This window comes from Lissotriton vulgaris, chromosome 2_1 (assembly GCF_964263255.1).
Source record: "Lissotriton vulgaris chromosome 2_1, aLisVul1.2, whole genome shotgun sequence".
Taxonomy (NCBI): Eukaryota; Metazoa; Chordata; class Amphibia; order Caudata; family Salamandridae; genus Lissotriton; species Lissotriton vulgaris.
In genome coordinates, this window is record NC_141687.1 from 831,810,063 (window position 1) to 831,829,257 (window position 19,195).

The 19,195-nt window shown below is 47.6% G+C and overlaps 1 protein-coding gene across 4 annotated transcripts in view; it reads left to right on the forward strand.

Moving 5' to 3' along the window:
• The window catches only part of DIP2A (DIP2 acetate--CoA ligase A), a 964,533-nt gene that overhangs the window by 462,510 nt on the left and 482,828 nt on the right, over window positions 1–19,195 (forward strand). For all 4 annotated transcript variants that reach the window (XM_086956246.1, XM_086956248.1, XM_086956245.1 and 1 more), the window contains one exon: window positions 11,658–11,751. In XM_086956246.1, the coding sequence (XP_086812372.1) occupies window positions 11,658–11,751 (94 nt within the window). The remainder of the gene's footprint in view (window positions 1–11,657; window positions 11,752–19,195) is intronic.

The following is a 19,195-nucleotide window of genomic DNA, read 5'->3' on the forward strand; positions in this document are numbered from 1 at the left end:
TCGCCGGAAGGCCTTAGCCAAGATCTTAACCCACATTCTATAGCCCCGCGTCAAGGCCCGGCTAAGAATACTACTAAAGAGCCATTGGTCGATCAACCGATCACAGTGGCGAAATCGAAACCAACGGATTGAAAATCGAAACCGAAACTGCTAAAGACAGTACTCGGATCGACGGTCTCGGATTCGTCGGCTCCGATAAAATCTAAAAGTGTCATCGACCCTTCGGGGTCTCAAGGGGGCGTCGACCCGAAGAGCGTGGCGCCAAAGCCTGTCTCTACAGTCAAGCATGTTGCATTGACGCCGTCGACGTCTAAACATGGCGACACTGACAAAGGACTCGAGGCTAAAAAGACTGTCTATCGGAAGCTTACAGCCTCCAAGCCAATGTTAAGCAAGGCCCTCGAGTCGAAAAAGCAAACCCGACCCGAAAGAGCATATCGCGTCGAAACAAAAAAGCGTACCTGCTGCGCACCAAGAGTTCGAGTCGACGCAAGGCCGCAAGCCAGCTGGTGATCAGACAAAGTCGGTCGGATCGAAGACAGCGCCACCCTCAAAGAAGGTCGGTTCGTCTCCAATGCTGGCACCACGAGTTAAATTCGGACTACCCCGACCGCTCGACCCAAGCCGTTCGAGCCACAGAAGAGCACCTACATGCCCAAAAAGGTGTCAGTAGTTTCGAGGTCTCAATCCATTCAGGAGGATGTAGTGTTCCAGCCACCCTCTTATGACAATCAGTCAAAGCTGTTCATCGACTCGGATTCTGGCAGACTCACCATCCACAAAAGGAAGATTGCTCCAGAACACCCTTTAGAGTCATACAAAATCCCTCTCAAAAAGAAAAGGGATTCTGCCACCTCACCTGTTCTTTTTGAACCTGTGGAGTCCTATGCCCAAGACTATGCCTATTCTCCCACACGCATCAATGAAGATGTGGGGGAGGGATACAATGAGGATGAATTTACTTATCCCGCTGACACAGATCAAGAGGAACGTCAAACCTGGATTGACCCGGGTGAGCCTCACACCACGCCTGACACTCAGTCCTACACTGTCAAAACCTCTCCTACTGAAGATACGGCAGCGTTCAACGCACTGATTGGAAGGGCAGCCATTAACCATGACGTGGAAATGCACGCAGACCCAGTGGAGGAAGACTTTCTGTTTGATACTTTTTCAACTTCAGAAAGATCGGTAAAGACATTGCCTATGCTAAAGGGTGTCCTTATACATGCTACTGACATTTTCAAGGAGACCACAAGGGCAAGGGTTGTGAACTCAAGGATTGAGAGGAAATACCGACCTGCGCCTGTGGACCCTACGTATATCAGGGGCCAACTTCCATTGGACTCCTTAGTGGTGGCTAATGCTCGCAAGAGAGCAAACTCAAACAAGTGGTGATGCTCCTCCTCCGGACAAAGAATCCAAAATCTTGGAAGCTTCTGGCAAACGTGTAGCGGCTCAAGCGGCTAATATTTGGAGGATCTCAAATACACAGGCCCTATTAGCCGGATATGATAGGGCTCACTACGACACGTCACCATAAACAACCAGCATTACCAGTTCAAGGTCCTGCCTTTCGGGGTCACTACTGCCCTCCGGGTGTTCACAAAGTGCTTGGCGACAGTGGCTGCGCACCTTCAGAGACAACACATCCATGTCTATCCTTATCTGGACGACTGGCTTGTCCAAGCAAAGTCAGCCCAACAGTGGGCCAGCCACATGCCCCGCACAATTCACCTCCTACACAGTCTGGGATTTTCACTAAATTATCCAAAATCACACCTTCAACCCGCACATGTGCAACAGTACCTAGGTGCGACAATAAACACTCTGACAGCAACAGCGCAGCCAAACTCTGCCAGAGTCAACAGCATGCAATTGCTGATTCAGAAATTCAGGCCCCAACTCTCACTCCCAGCGCAGGTATTTATGCAGCTGATAGGTATGATGGCCTCCTGCATCTTCATAGTCCCACACGCGAGGCTACACATGCGTCCCCTTCAAGAGTGCTTAGCAGGACAGTGGAACCAGGCTCATGGACATCTAAAAGACCTAGTGTTGGTGACCGGTCGTGCATCCAGCTCTCTGCATTGGTGGAACACTCAAAACCTGTGCAGGGGACGACCGTTCCAAGAGCCAGTCCCACAAATAGTGCTAACAACGGACGCATCTCTCCAGGGCTGGGGAGTGCATGTCCTCTATTATACCGTGCAGGGACTATGGACGACGCAACTGCAAAAGATGCATATCAACCTGTTGGAGCTGATGGCAATCTTCATGGCAATGAAGGCATTCAAATTGCATTTGTGCAACGAAGTTGTGCTAATCCGGACGGACAACATGACTGCCATGTATTACATCCAGAAGCAGGGAGGCACACACTCTCCACAATTGTCTCATCTAGCCCAGAGCATGTGGAAGTGGGCCATTCAGAGGAACATGTTCCTCATGGCGGAACATCTCCCAGGCAAGGACAGCCAGATGGCGGACCTGCTCAGCAGGCACAGCCATCAAATGCACGAGTGGGAGATACACCCCTCGGTGCTCCAACCATATTTCCAGCAGTGGGGTCATCCAGAGATAGACCTATTCGCAACAAAGGAAAACGCAAAATGCCAGACCTTCGCTGCCAGGTTCCCACACCCGCAGTCTCAGGTCAATGCGATATGGATGAACTGGTCAGGCAGATTTGCGTACGCTTTTCCTCCAGTACCGCTCATCCCGCTAGTGGCGTGCAAACTGCTACAACACTCCATGACGCTCATCCTGGTTGCTCCAACGTGGGCAAGGCAGGCTTGGTACACCACGTTCCTAGAACTTTCAGTGGTGCCTCCCCAACGACTGCGCCTCACTCCCAGTCTCCTCACTCAGAGCCATGGAGACATTCAGCACCCAGATCCACAACAGTTGAGCCTTGCAATATGGCTCCTGAGGTCATAGAGTTTGGCTAGCTCAACTTGCCCCCTGATTGTATGAACATCATCAAAGAGGCCAGGAGACCTACAGCCAGGGCATGCTATGCGGCCAAATGGAAGTCATTTACTGTTCCAATAATGACATAAATCCACTGCATGCGTTCACGCAAAACATTATCTGTTATTTGCTGCATCTATACAGATGCAATCTGGCATATAGTTCCATCAGGATACATTTGGCTGCCATGGTAGCTTATCTTCAAAACAGACAGCATCTTTCTCTTTTCAGGGTGCCAGCCATTAAAGCTTTTATGGAGGGACTCAAAAGAGTGATTCCTCCCAGACACCCTCCCTCACCTGTCTGGAATCTGAACGTGGTTCTCACCAGATTAATGGGACCACCCTTTAAACCTCTTCACTCTTGTGAGATACAGTTTCTGACATGGAAAGTGGCTTTTCTAGTAGCAATCACATCGCTAAGAAGAGTTAGTGAGCTTCAAGCACTAACTATTCAAGAACCTTTCATGCAGGTTCATGCTAACATGGTAGTGCTGAGTACCAACCCTAAATTCATGCCTAAAGTGGTGTCGCAGTTCCACATTAACCAAACCATAGAGCTGCCCGTTTTCTTCCCAAATCCAGATTCAGTGGCAGAACGAGCACTGCACACTTTAGATGTTAAAAGAGCTCTCCTGTATTACGTTGACAGGACAAAAGATTTCAGGAAAACTAAGCAACTGTTTGTTGCCTTCTCTCCACAACACAAAGGCAACCCCATTTCCAAATCAGGTATAGCCAGATGGATTGTTAAGTGCATACAGATATGTTATCAAAAGGCTAAACGCACGTTAACAGTACCCCCACGAGCACATTCCACACGCAAGTTAGGGGCATCCATGGCTTTCCTGGGTAACATTCCTCTAGAGGATATATGTAGAGCAGCCACATGGACCACCATACATACATTTACCAAACACTACTGCGTAGATGTACACTCCAAACATCAAGCTGCTGTAAGACAGGCTGTTCCCAAAACTCTTTTTCAGACTGCTGCAGCTGGCACGGGCAACCACCGCTAAGGAGGTAACTGCTATTTATTCTACGCACAGATATGAATTCAGCAGCCCACATGCCTCGAACGGAATATGCTACTTACCAGTATGCATCTGTTCTTGGAATGTAGGGCTGCTGACATTCATATTGCCTGCCCTCCTCCCCGGTGCCTGTCGCAGCTGCAGCACTCAGAATCATTCTCAGGCATAGTCATCACTTACTGTATTACACTCCATCTCTGCCACAATGGCGAAAACAATCTGAAGATGGAGACGATGCCCATGCGCACTGTAGTCCAGGGGAGGAGCCACCTATCTCGTGATACTTCGAAGACTCTTCCAGGACAACAATGTGCAATCATCTGGACCCAACACTAGGCGGCGATCTATGCACAGATATGAATGTCAGCAGCCCTACATGCCAAGAACAGATGCATACTGGTAAGTAGCATATTCCTAACTTACCTTTGGTAATGCTCTTTCTGGTGCTCGGTTTATCACTTGAATGAGGTTGGTTCGTAACTGCATGCAGCCACATACATGCGTTTGTTGCTTGATGCACCAAAGCGGAGGTTGATCCTCTAAAGGTATGGTTATCAGATGTGTTGCATTTAGCACTATCACCTGCACAGCACGACTTGGCTGTGGACACTGTTAAATGTTATTTGATCGCCTTTTGGCCTCCCTTTGTCTGCCTGATCAGCCCTTACTATTTAAGTCTCCTATTGTTTTTTGATGTCTGAAGGGATTCAACCATTTGTTGCCTCCTTCACTGATCACAATGGACACTTAATTTATTAGTGACTTTCTAAAGCGTTATACTAGTCTTGTGGACATCCTTGGTGCTCGCTCCATGTCATGCTCCCTTACCTCATTTTAATCTTTTTAGCACATGCATAGTTGTCCCTTGAATTTGCACACTCTGATAATTGTCTCTTTGATAGCCGTTACTTCAAATTGGTGTGTTATCGAGCTGCAGAATTTTCTATTTTTGTTTTTAACGTTTTTATTAAGCATTTTAAAGAAAAGAACATATGACACAATACATTTCCAAATAAAGCTTTGTGAAGAAGGAATAATGGAAGGCATGGCTCATGCCCCAGTCCCAAGGCAACTGGTAATGTCGAAACACAATCTCGCTCAGAGTACATAGTCAACGAGTTGGAAGGTCAGTTCCTTATGAGCCCCCATCTGTGTCTGGTTTAGACATCCTTTGAATGTCCGATGCCCTCAAACTTCTGGCCATTGCCATGTGCCGCCCTCCCTCCCGCCCGTTGTAGACGCTATATTTAAGTATTAACGGGGCACCATATGACATTGAACTTGGCTACTCGACCTTGTATAATGCTTTTTTGGTGCAGCCTCCTACCACTTCATTCTTCCTGACAAACTCATCTTGCAGTTGAATGCTTTCTGCATTCCAGAGGTAGTTCCTCCCTTTCTTTGTAGGTCTGTTGATCCTCCTGCTGTCTTCTACTCACCTCATCTTTGTCAAGCAGGAGGAAGGATTAGGTTGTCTGGATCTTCATACCGATCTCAATTTTTATGTTGTCCGGACCCACTAGTTTAAGGTGAGTGACCAACTTTTTCTGTGCTATGCTGGCTCCAGAAAGGCAGAGACGATTAAGAAGCAGACCGTTTCCAGCTGGATCATCCTGTGCGTCTTTGCGAAGAAACTTCCTCCAGGAAAGCATTGGCGTTCATTCCACTAGGCTAAAGGCTGCCTCTTCACAGTTGTGGGACGTTCTTGTGTTTTCCATTTGACGTGCCACAGCATGGGCTTCGGTCTTTATTTCTTCCATGCATTGCTTGTAGGAAACTGGCTCTATATATACTACACCAAAATGAGGTATAGTGTGTATAGAGTCCAGGTGAACCTGAGATGTAGGCAGAGGTTAAAGATAGATAGAACCTTACTCTCTATTTGTGGTAGAGTGGTCGAGCAGTAAGGCAGTATCAGAGGACAGTGTTTAAGCATTTGATGTACACACTCAATCAGCAAATTAATTCACACACTCAAGAACTGAGCGCTATGCCAATTGTGTTTGTATAAAAATATATACTGTTTTATTTTAGAACCAGGCAAGCCTGGCACAGGTAAGCATTAAATGCTTTACAGTAATACGTAGCTCATTGTGGAACAGTTTGAAAATGCAATAGAACTTGTACTTTGTTTGATTTACAGGGGATGCAGTAGGTTGCAACACTTAGCAAATACAGTACATTGGAAAGAATAGGTTTTTTCAGTAAATTACAGGCAAGTTATTTTTACGTTACTTTTCAAACTCAGTGCTGGATACCTAGATTCAGCACTGGGACATTTCCTGTAAACAGGTAAGTAATTACCTTTTGGTTATTCCCATGATTTTTAAAGAATATCTTTAGATTTCAAAACTCCACACCTGTCGTCTTTTGGACGAAAAACAGTGCATTGAAATGAATATGTTTTTTCAGTAAATTACAGGTAAGTTACTTTGTACGTTACTTTTCTAACTCAGTGCTGGATACCTAGATTCAAAACTGGGACATTTCCTGCAAACAGGTAAGTAAATAGGTTTTGGTTATTTGTGTGATTTTTAAAGAATTTGTTTAGATTTCAAAACTCCACACTTTTTGTAAGAAAATTGTCAATATTATCCTCCGGAGAAAAAAGAGGTTATAATTTTACAGCTAAGTAATCAACTGTGGGAGTTAAGGTTCTGGGGTTAGACTCAGGGGTCCCCCAGGGTCCATGATGCACTGTTGTTGCACCTTCAGGTGCACTAGGGCGGCCGGGTGCAGAGTGTTGAGGCCTATTGTTATCCAATGGGGGAAAGGGAGCCTCCGGTTGGTGACTGCTTGCAAGAAGGTCACTGGGTTGTGGGAGCAAAGCTCCTAGGGTTCAGGTCAGGGCAAATGGGGAAACAAAGTAGCACAAACGGTGCACCCTCAGCGGCACTGGGGCGGCCGCGTGCAGAGTGCAGTTTCGACGTCGGGCGCCCTATTGTTATCTATGGAGAACCTCCGGTTTGCAAATACACTGCAGGCAGGGAGACGAAGAATTTCTGGGTGCGACCACTACTTGGAGAGGTAAGTTGGAAATTTAGGGTTGGTTAGGCACCGTCTATTTGGGCGCACAAGGCCGTGGGGCGTCGGGTGCCTTTTGAGGTTTGATCTTCTTTGCAGCTCCTGGCGCGGTTAGGGGTTGGCCTTCTGGATTTAGCCTGCAGCCGTCGGCTTGAGGCAAGACAGGGGTTGACGGATCTCTGGTCAGGATCGCCGGGGTGACCTTCTTGTGGTGTTTTTCCACTCGAGCTCGGGCCGGGTTCGGCGGTTGCAGAGCGGGCTTAATTCGGGGTCTCTGGCTGCTGCCAAAAGTTGCAGTTGAACAAATCCTGTGTTCATGGGAGAAGCAGTCTTTGGAAGTGAAGGCAGGTAGATCCTCCAGGGTTTTCAAGGTTGCTGTTTGCAGGACACACCAGGATTTAGCAGGAGCAGGTTTGAGGGGAGACAGGCCTGTAGGGCTGGGGCCAAGTCAATGCGTGTTTTCTCTTGTTAGCTGGCTGCACAGCTCTTCGGTCCTTCTTCTCCTTCTTCTTCTTTTCTTCTTCTTGTCAGGCTGGATCTGAGGAAGCAAGGTTCAGGGTGCCCCTAAATACTAGATTTAGGGGCGTTACAGGTAGGCAAAGGGCAGAGACCAATGGGTCCCTTCCCTGGGGTGGGTATACCCCCCTATCGTGCCACCCTCCAGTGGGAGGGGGCAGGAACCTGTCCCTGGTTGGTTCAGTCGCCCCATCCTCAAGATGGCGGGGATTCGGAGTGTGCTTCTCCTCACCTCCCCCACCTGAGGGGTGGAGTTGGCAGAGCGGGGCACACCTCTTTCACTCACTTCTTTTTCCCACCGGCTCTCCCGCCCAAAGTGGGGGGTAGAACCAGTGGGTACCAGTTGCTGGAAGCAGCAAATGGTCTGGGGAGGCTCACAAAGGCGGCATGGCATTTAAGCTTCCCCTTCGTGAACCCTGCCCATCCTGGGGAGGAGACTTGGCACCTCGTCCCAGGATGTGCATTGTTTCAGGCCCCAGATAGCAGCAGGCTCTCGACCCAGGGGTCCAGACACATGTTTGGTGGTGGCAGCTGAAAGCAGCCACTCAGCCTGGACACTAATGGTGGGTTAGTTTTTATGGGGCATCTCCGCGATGCCCTCTGGGTGCATTTATCATTAAATCCCACACTGGCATCAGTGTGGGTTTAATGTGCTGAGTAGTTTGATAGCAAACCTCTCAGTTTCCAGTGTAGCCATCATGGTGCTGTGGAGTTCCTAATTTTTTTTAAAACAAATTTTATTGGGTTTTATACAATCCGCATTACATAATCTCAGCCTTTGTCGATCATCTCAAATAACCATTCTTCACCAGTGTCCCCAACCTCCAACCCTTAACATGTTATGCCATACAGTCCCTGTGATGCAATATGTGGTCAATGTCAATAACTATATCTCAATGTTACGTACATCCCCAACTCCCCCCCCCCAAGTTTTGCGCTGCTGTGGAGTTCATAATGACAAGCTCCCAGCACCATATACTCTTAATGGCAGCACTGCACTTACAATGTCTAAGTATGGACTTAGGCACTGTAGAGCTACAGGGCTCATGCACCTGTACCCTCACCACTGGCATAGGGCACCCAGATAGAGGGGTGATTTATCTAAGCCAGGGCAGTGGGTTGTAGGCATGGCACACAGGGATGTATGCCATATCGACTCTTTACTTTGTTCTGCACCAGAACACGCAGCCTGCAAAGGGGGGTGCCCCCTTAGAGGTCTTCCCTGGTCACAGTGCCCTGGGTACCGGTGGTACCATTTACCAGGGACTGACATGTGGCCAGAGATGCCAATTGGGTTAGTTTTGGGGAAAGAACACAGGCCCTGGGAACCTGATTGGCAGGGACCCAGGGCACACCAAGAAAAAGTGCATCAGTAGTCTGGCAAAAAGTGGGGGGGTTACTGCAACAGAAACCCACTTTCCTACATTGCTTTCTTGAATTCGAAGTCTGCCGAGATAGCAATTTTACCATATAAGTATTACAGGACTTTCTAGATTGGACCCCTTATTTTAGACTCACCACTTGGGAGGTAGTGCTTTGGTAGAGATTCAACAGGATAGGAATCTTCAGGTAGAAGTATCCATCAGAAGAACAAGTTATGTACATTCTGTAACGATCTTCCTGGTGGATACTCCACAATTATGCCCACCTACTGCCTCTCGGGAGTGAACTTGCAACTGTCAATAAGGTCCCAAGTTACGTTTAGAACACTGTAACTTCTGTCAGTCCAGTTAACCTCATCTCTGCGTTGGAGGATGTAGAAACATGGACTGGAACTTGTCATTGGCATACCTTACATTTCTCCCTGATGCCACTTCCCGGGTAGAACTTGAGACGGGGCAGAGGCACCACCTATTGCTATTCACAGTTTACACATACAGTCTGATACCTTAAAGGATTCTAATGGTGAGACATCTGCAGAAAAATGTATCCGTCAGAAGGATTCTGTAAATAACTTGTTCCTCAGGGCATATTCTGCACATGGCATGTGACTTTGTTACCAACATGAGTTTCACGCTCTACCATACATATCTCAGCAGAGTGTCTTGTATGATGAAATTAGGAAATTGTCCTAGTGAATTTGTTTTCATGATGCATTCCAATCTTAGTTTTCCAGTCTTTCTATGAGTTTGATGACTAAATTGTATTATTGATAATGGTTTATTTTTATACTGTTCTTAATACCATCATTTTGTGTTTCCTACATAGTTTAAAAATAGACATTATTACCTGATGTAATTGTACTCTGTCAGATAGAAGGACTCGCATTCCCTTGCCAGTTTTACATCTCGTGACCTGTAGGCCAAATGTCGACAATGAGCATAGTATTCTACAAATCTTACATCCTACAAGTTTTTATCTTTTCGTGTATGGGTTCAGCACCAAGGTTATCTTGATAGTGAACATTGCTCTTTGTTAATGCCTTTAATGAAATTATTGAATTCGCTGCGCCATCAAGTTGGCTGAGAGTTGACACTCATGGGTGCTTGCATGGAGTAATGAGTCAACTGTCTTTGCCTGCAGTGCTTCCTGTATGTTTGCCTTATGTCTGCAGCTGTATGCCATCTGGACTTTTCATGCAATGCTTGTTGTATGTTTCTGTTGTGTGTGCTATTAAACATTGCATGAAGTGTTTAGTGTTTTCAATAGAACGAGGCCTGTGCTAGCTGGCTTTGCCATGCAACTCATGTTTTGTGCTTGTCTTTGGTCTAGATATTGTGCTTCTAGAACTCTGCTTGCAGTACTACCTGTGTGCTTTCCTGTGTGTAGCTGTGTTGTAGCTCGTGTGTTTCAAAAAGTGTTTTGTGTGAATTCATCTTGCACCTGCAGTAGTGTTCATTAATTCTCACTATGTTCTTCTCTAGCCAAAGCAGTGCATGCAGTGCTTTGTGTTGTCTCTTGCCCTAAACTGCGTGAATTGTCTCGCAGTAGTGTCTCCAAAAGTTTAGTGGGCATACATTGGGCTACAGACAGATAAAACTAGTGGGGCTGCCTGCAACGTTTATATACAATATGCAATTAAAATACTTAAATCTGACTTTATGTATGGGTGCATATATCTGCTTATGTAAATTTAGATGAAGTTATCCAATCACATACATGAAACTCCAATGTTTACTGGGTGTTGCAAGGTTTGTAATGCGCTTGCTGTGTGACTCAAGCAGTATTCCTATTCAGGTTTACCTTGAAGTGTTGTGGAAAAGGCAAAACAGAGCAGAAGAGGGCAAAACAGATGGCGGAAAAACGAGCAGAAAAGGTCAAACCGAGGGCAGAAAAGGCAAAACAGATGGCTGAGAAACGAGCAGAAGAGGCATAACCGGACTGAAATGCAAGCATAAAAGGCAAAACAGGGCTAGAAGCAAGCAGAGGAGGTACAAACAGAGCAAGAAACAAGCAGAGGAAGGACAAACAAAGGGTAGCAAGTAGACAGGGAGCAGAGAGTAGTGGACTGCAGACAAGCTGGACAGGAGAACTGTTGCAGGGGGAGCTGGAGCAGGGACCTAATCATGAAATGATCCTCTGTCCATAGCCCTGTTTCTTTTTTTAAGGCATCGTCACTATGAACTTCATTTGTTTCCTGGACAGTTTTTTGGCCGGGCTATGTATGCTGTAGTCAACATGTGAATGCCTGCTCCTCAGAGCGGCATAATAATGGATGAGCTTTTGCATGCATTGGTTGCAGCTTGATTGCTCTCATGAAGGTTTTGTCTTGCAGTGTCCGCAGTGCATTTATTGTCTACCTATGGCAGTGTGCTGGTTGAGTTTAGCATGCTTTGCTCACTGTGTGTTTGTTCTTTCATTAGAGCAGTGAGTAGGTTGGATTTTGTCTGCAGTGATTTCTGTGTGCTTCTCTATATGAAGCAGCATGGCAGCCAGGTTTGGTATGTGCCTGTATTGAAAGCGGTGTTCAGGTTTCTGTTTCCCTGTGTCCTGAGGTTGGTTGATTTAGCAATTGGTGCTTACTGTGTTTTTCAGCCGTACATACAGTAGTGTGAATGGCATGTGATGCCTGCTCATGGCTGCCTGGAGCACTCTGCTAGCTAGGTTTGGTACTGCAAGTTATGTGCTTGTCCCTTGTACTATATTCACTAATGGCATTATTTTGCAGAGCGTCATGAACAGGATGCATGTGCTGAGTGTCCCATATGCACTGATGAAGGTGAACCCCTTGTCCTGGATCCAGAAAGTTCACGCCTACAAAGGTATATATAGCTCTTATCTATGAAAGTTGTTACAGAAGTGAAAGGGATATTTTGTCTGGCAGTTGGTGTGATGGGAAGGTTCAGAAAGCCAATGGGGAATCCACTTGCCAACAGCTGATCAATGAGAGCTATGGCTTGACTTGAGTTTTTTACAAGTATATTGCACTCCGACCCATGGCAAGATACACTTTTTCCGGGATCTTAACCTGTACTCTCGTTCTGAGTTGAATATGATTTGTGGACATAGAGTCTCACTCTATTGTGAATGAACGTATAAACCCAGTATTACATATGCTAAATTTTGCATCACAAAAACCTTGTCCAAATAACAATTGTAACTTTATTTAGGTGAAATAAATGTTATGGTTGGGTAGCATTGAAATGTTTGTGGCATGCCGCTCAATAACTTCAATAACATTGAGATAACTACAGGTATAGAATATGGAAACTGTCTACAAGGATTGCTTTGTGCAACAAGTGTGGTATGTTTCGGCAGCAGCAGTGTTACATGACAATTATGTCAGTATGCACTGTGGTGAAAGGGACTAGTGGTAGTTTGGCACTACAAACAAAAACATACCACACTCAAGTGGTGTTAACCCCTTCGCTGCGGCGGCTATTCCGCCGCAGCGCTAAAGGGGCGGGGCGGCCGCGCGGCGGCCGCATGCTGGTGACGGAGCCGCTCCGTCACCAGCTGCGGTTGAGCTATGCTGGTGACGGAGCGGTTCCGTCATGACCCGCCCGCTCATTAGAACGGCCGCGCAGGCGCGAAATCAGCGCCGCGCAGGCGCGGCGGCTGGGCCATGACGGAACCGCTCCGTCATCAGCACAGCGCACCCGCAGCTGATGACGGAGCGGTTCCGTCATCAGCATGCAAAGGGTTAATTGAGAATGGAGCTTTTAGCGTTTACAATTGTTTGTCACCATACGTTCCATGAAATTAATGCTACAGAACCCTCTGTTCAAGGCATGAGTGGTTGTAGAAACACATGCTTTGCATACTCCTGCCATCTAGTGTTTGGTCCAGATGTTTGCAAGTTGCTTTTCTTTGAAGAAGTCTTTAGATTCAAGAGGTAATGTCACACCTCTGCTTGGTTATAATGCACATGGGCATTGAATCTATTGTTAAATTGTTTACTTGCTTCCATCAGTTTCGGACATGTATTACAACGCTCTGGTTCGAGACCGTTTTTGGGAACCTCTTAATGCGTAATCCACTCTACTGTTGTCGGTATTGTTTTCAAACCTGTTTTATATCTCAGCGTATCGAAATACAGAAAATGTTCATTTGTCGGAACACTCCATTCCCTGCCTTTTGGCGTTGCCTATCCAGGCTACTTTACATTCATTCGACTCCATCGATGAGACTCTGCTGATGGAATGGACTCCATTTCAATTCTGTCTTCTGTGCCATTCCTAGTACCGACCTTCACAAGGTCTGCAATCTGTGCTTCTCCCCCTAGCACAATGAAGAATATTGTGAGTCCTGTTGGTCCTTTCGATCCAAAAAGACCTTGTGGGACCATCGGGCATGACGCAGAGATGTGGCATAAAACACATGCCGGATAGCTTCGGTCAAAAAGATATCGAGCCTGAAGAGGAAGATTTGGAAGGTTCAGCTGCTGAAGAGGAACGGGCCTGTTTGAGGCATATGAGCTGCAGATTGTACACTTAGCATTAGATCGCCAACTGGTGTTGGGCTCGAATGATTGCAGGTTGTTGTCTTCTTGGAAGAAGTCTCTGTAGTCACGAGATAGGTGACTTCGCCCTTGGACAATACTGCGCATGGGCATCAGCTCCATCCATAGATAATTTTTTTCCGCCACTGGGTTCGGATGAAAGTTTCTCCGCTCTGGCTAGGAAAACACTTTTCAGCAACTTCAAAGCACAGAACTTGCTCAAACTTCAAAAAACTACCTTCGACATCAACCACAATATTTTTCGATGCCATCAGTTCCATTCCGGTCAACGACGTGGGCCGGTGGGCCTATCGACTCCGTACGGCCTACACCACATGGAAAGAACTCCGTTTCAAGAGATGCCCGGTATGTCAAGCAAAGTTTCCACATAGCGATCACCACGAGGTCTGCAACCTCGGTCTATCGCCGGAATACGATGAGTCGACCTGCACAGCTTGTGCATCCTTCCGATCGAAGAAAACCATCGGGGATCGCAGGGCCCGTCGACAAGAAATAAGAAGATCAGCTCCAGCACCTGAAGATATCTTCGACAAAGAGGTTCCCCTCGTCCCTGAAGAAGACTCACCTGATATCCAGATTGTATCAGAGGCAGATGACTCCATTCCATCTGGTCAGCGCGTGAGTACTACTGCCCCTGCACCACATATTATGCCCAAACTGAAGGCAAAGGTCAGAACTCCGCCCAAAGGGCCCAGCCGAGACCAAATACCTACTTCGAAAGCCCCGCTTCCCAGCCCGGCTCCGAAGAAACCAACTAAGCCTTCTAGTGCCTCGACACTGAGCAAGCCTCTTCCATCGGCACCGAAAAATAAAGATGCCTCGGCGCCAAAGCCAAAAGACCCTTCGGTACAGAAGCCGAAAATAGTACCGGCACCGAAGCATAAAAACGTACCATTACCGAAACTGAAAGAAGCACCGGCTCCGAAGCCGTCCACTTCTACATCTTCGGTGCCGAAGACTACAAAGCCTGATTCCGAGGTGCCCAAATCCTCGAACATGCCTTCAAAGCCGAAAACGACACTGTCGGCACCGAAAACTATGCCACAGGACGTTATAACACCTCCCAAGGCTAAGGACACAATCCCCTCCCTTCCTGCCTATATCCTGTATTACCTTGGGGAACCCCCTTCTATTGTATAAGGACACACAACAACCTCCCCTGGAACCGAACAAATCGATGCCCAAGAAGGTTGCAAATGTAAATCGATACTTTTATAGCGCACTACTCCCCCGCAAGGGTCTCAAGGCGCTTGTACGAATACCGCTGTGGAACCCATCCTGGCTTTCCCTGTGAGGTGTCCACTACTGGGCACCCCGAGGTGGAGGCCAGGCATCCTTAGCGTTGTGGGGGCCGTTGTGGAGATTAAGCAAGCAATTGCCCAGAGTTGCAGAGTGGGACTCCATGATTGGAATAGGCACCGAGGAGAGAATTATCAGGTCCGTGGAATTTTGAGCCCAAGACCCGCCGAGGAGGGGAATCGAACCCTGGTCCCGGGCTCGACCTCTGCATCAGGGTCTGCCGCTCCAATCATTGAGCCTCACTTCTCCACTCATTGAGCCACACTTCTCCTTGTAGAGGAGGAGGAACTTTTTCGACCAGATCCTCGACAAAAGAAGACCTACATAGACCCAAGGACTGGTCATGTAGGTGCTACACCTCACAAAAAGAGACCAGCAGATGAAACACCCGCACCTGTGGTTCCTGCCAAGAAAAAGGACTGTCCAACATCTCCTATGCACCCTTCCTCTCCTATACCTCCTCTTCCTTCTTCTCCTGTTCCTCCTCACATATCACCTGATGTTGCAGACACACCATCTAGAGCTGTAAATACCAGTGTCATACTTAAGAGACCCACTGTCCGAAGGCAATGCGATATGGATGAACTGGTCAGGCAGATTTGCGTATGCTTTTCCGCCTCTCCCACTCATTCCTTTAGTAGTGCGCAAGCTCAGACAAAAGTCTCTCACATTGATCCTGGTAGCTCCCACATGGGCACGCCAACCGTGGTTCACCACACTACTAGATCTCTCTCTAGTTCCACATCAAAAGTTACAGCTCACACCCTCCCTGTTAACACAGAACCTTTAATGTACCTTTGCTGTAATATCCAAAAGATGTATTCACTCAATGCATCTATGCAAAGCATTATTTGTTATCTCTTGCATTTAGAATGTTCAGGCCTTGCTTACACTACCATATGTCTACATCTTGTGGCAGTGGCTGCATATCTCCAAAACAGACACTTGTTAGGTCGAGCCTAGCGCAGCGCGCATGCGCTGCTCTATTGGAGGCTTCTTGTAAGTACTCTAAACTTCTCCGTACGTGTCTGACTTCTCCCACACATTGGATTGGCCTTTGTGTGTGTCTTTCAATAATGAAAGCACGCAAATGGCCAAAGGCGGGTGCATGCCCCACCTCCTTTCCAATGTGTCACTCCCACTGCGTTTTGCTCTCGGGAGCGAGCAGCAGCGCGCAGGGTGGCAGCTGCATTCCTGGTCCGGTTCCACCAGTGGCCAGTGGTGGGTCAGGTTACACGCAGCGCTCCGTGCTTTCACTTTTTCTTGTTTATCTCGGCACAGCACACGCAAAATGTTTTGAGATGTGCAGCAGTCGCTATCTGTTCTTTGTAACCAGGATATTCTTCAACGAGGCACTCACAGTCGCTCTTAAGCTACCTGTCTCTGTACAGGGCTAACACTCTTTCACCAAGCTAACCAGCACAACAGCGACAAAAAGTTTAGGGCAGGTCTTCAGCACTTTACCTAATCTCCCCATAGCTGTCTAACTTGGTGGAATGTTGGCGTCTTACTCCTGCATAATCCCTTTCAACGTCCGCCATCGAACTCCCTGACGTGTATTTTTAATTACATCTGCTCAGCACTCATAAGTGTTTTTGGGATGTCTTTAGCCCTTCATCAAATCTCAGCATAGCAGTCTACCTTTGTGAAATGTTTGTGTCTTATTACAGCATACATCCCCCTGATCCCCAGCCGTCTAACTCCCGGGCATTGTGTATTTTTATTTATCCCTGCAGACCACAAGAAAAATATTTTTGAGATGTGTTCAGCCCTTTACCTGATCTCTTCGGAGCGGTCTAATTTGGTGGAATGTTGGCCGTATTTCTCCCGGACATCGTGTATATTTAATTATATCTGCATATAATTATTTTTGAAAATTACAGTGTTTGTCTTATTCATCAATTAAGTACTAACAGGCGCTCTTAAAGCAGCAGGCTCTGTAATATCATTTGGTTCCACGGGTGTACACGCAGGAAAATATTCCCAATTTCTTCTAAGTGGATATGCGCCAGAAACAGTGGTGCAATTTTGAAGTGTTTCCAATCAGATGTGGTGTGTTGCTTTTGTGATTGTTATAACTTAACAGGTTTAAAAACACAAATGTCGATAAACTCCCAGAAGATGGCATTATTTTTCATTTGTGACGTCTGGAGAGTTGAAGAGAAGGGTTTGTTTTTAAGTGTTTTGAGTACTGGCGGTGGTGCAGAACCTCCACAGAGGCAGAAGGCTGCAGAGCGAATTCCACAACACAGTACCACCAGCCCTAGGCTGAAGTACAACAGGTTGTAAATAAATAGCTGTTGCATGTTTTAAAGGGCTATTTCAAAGTGTGGCTTCCTGGCAGCTCAATCTTTAATTTTTACCTACCAAAATAGTTTACAACACTTTGTTCAACATCATGTTATGTGCTATTTAAAAAAACATGCAAACAGCAACATTCCAAACTTAAAAACTACTATGACATACAATTACATGACCAGATTATTAACAGGTTAATGTGCTTGATACCTAAACACTAGATGGCATGGTATGCAAAGCAAGTAAATCTACAGCTTTACTTGCCAAGAACAGATACTTACTGGGTAAGTAACATAATCCTACAGTGACCACAGAACTTCCTGCTATATCCTCTGGGAATCCACAAAAGTGATTAGTTAAATAAAATTAAAAAACTCATGTCCCTACCATATTTCCCTTCAAAGGCAGCAACTGAAAGGGTTGTGTGACTTCAACAAACAATCTTGCGAGATTGCATCATCTCCTGTTTTTATGTCTGGCGCCTAGCGTTGCAGTGCGCAGCACTGCTCGTCAGCACGAGACCTCTTGTAAAGGGGTTCTGAAAGCTGCTCACGCTCGTGCGTTTTTGTAAAAAAAAACGTCACGGGATTGGGTAAAGGCGGGGGCATGTCCCACCTTTGCAACACCCAATCCTGTCTGTGTCTAGAATGCGCAGCAGCGTGTGTTCGCCTCGCTGCAGTGCTCTCTACCCCCCTCTGTGGTGCGCTCGCCCCACTAGTTTCCATTTGACAAGGGAAAGTTCAGTGCAACATCTGATTTCCAGGCCGTCCCACGCATCTTCTGTTTTCTCCCTCCCCTCGTTTTCTAACGTGTTCGACTAACATGTCTATCCATCACCTTCTGCTGACTTAGAATTAGATGGTGTTGCATTCTTGTAACAAAATGCATTAAGACTTCGTTGCGCGCAGAAATGTCCCAGAGGTTTAAAATCTGTGGCTGCCTGCGAACCGTGGAAACCCCTCCGTGTGACCACACATGTGGAAATCCTGCTGACCCTGAAGGCAGTCTGGGCATTACTGCATTGTGGCATTGCCCTCATTACGTTAGCCTGGTGCTCGAACAGGGGGTCAGTCAACGTCCTGCCTTGCTTTTGCCCTATAGACCCCCCTCCTGCTTTGGGAAGCAGGCGCGTGGGGTGTTGTGTGTTGTGGCACAGCAGTGAACAGGGCGCGCTCCTCCTTGCTCACAGCCTGGCTCTGCGGGTGAATCACTTTCTCCATTCTGCTCTTCACGAGTGACGCGATCACTGATGACACAGCGTATTGTCGGCGTGCAGCGTGTGCTGAGTTGTAGGTGTTGAACGGGGGAGGGGGCACTGCAGGTAGGGCAGGTAGGAGGGCCGTGGTGGGATGAGCTTCACCGGGGGCACCGTGCGTGCTATTTTATACTTGCGGCACCTCCTGTGTCTGATCGGGTTACCCTGGCACAGGCGGAGGCCTTTCCCCGGGCACCCTGGCACAGCCCCTCGCAGCTCTTTTGGCGGCATGCACACCGTGTGCAGAGAGCGGGGGACTGGAGGCATGTGTCCGGTGGGAGCTCCGACTAGACGCCGCTCAGGAAACCAGCTAGTACAAGCTTGCACGGGCAGGCCACCCTGGCGCAGAACAGGAGTCGGCACTGATGCTGCGGATGTGTGCACGACAGTGTGTTAGTGCACACATCCGTCCGCCTAGGAATAGGGAGAGTGGCGCTAGACAAAGGAGCAGGCCGCCTTGAAGATGTGTGCGGTGATCGGTAACACCTGTGAGGTGGTGGCCGTGTGCGGCACACGGCGGAGGTAATGGGCCACGGGTTACAGGTGGTGGCGGGCGTCGCACAGACCAGGAGCGTCTGTATAGAGCCGGTGTTTGTGCAGACGTGCAGTAAAGTGCCTTCCGAGTTTTTAAGGCTCTGGGGAAGGATTAGCGCATGATAAATTTCGCAATCAGCCGCAGTATTTACAGCCACAAGAATGGGGTCCTCCATCCGGGGTGCGTGCAACGGATGGAAGGCACGGACCACGAGTAAACAGGGGTGCCCGCATCCCCACTACACCCAGCGCAGATCCCCGCGCACAGCAGTGTGTTGTGCTCCTGCACTGGTCACGCGCTGTACCTACCAAAACATTACACACCAACACTTCACACTACAGAGGCTCCCGGCCCTCT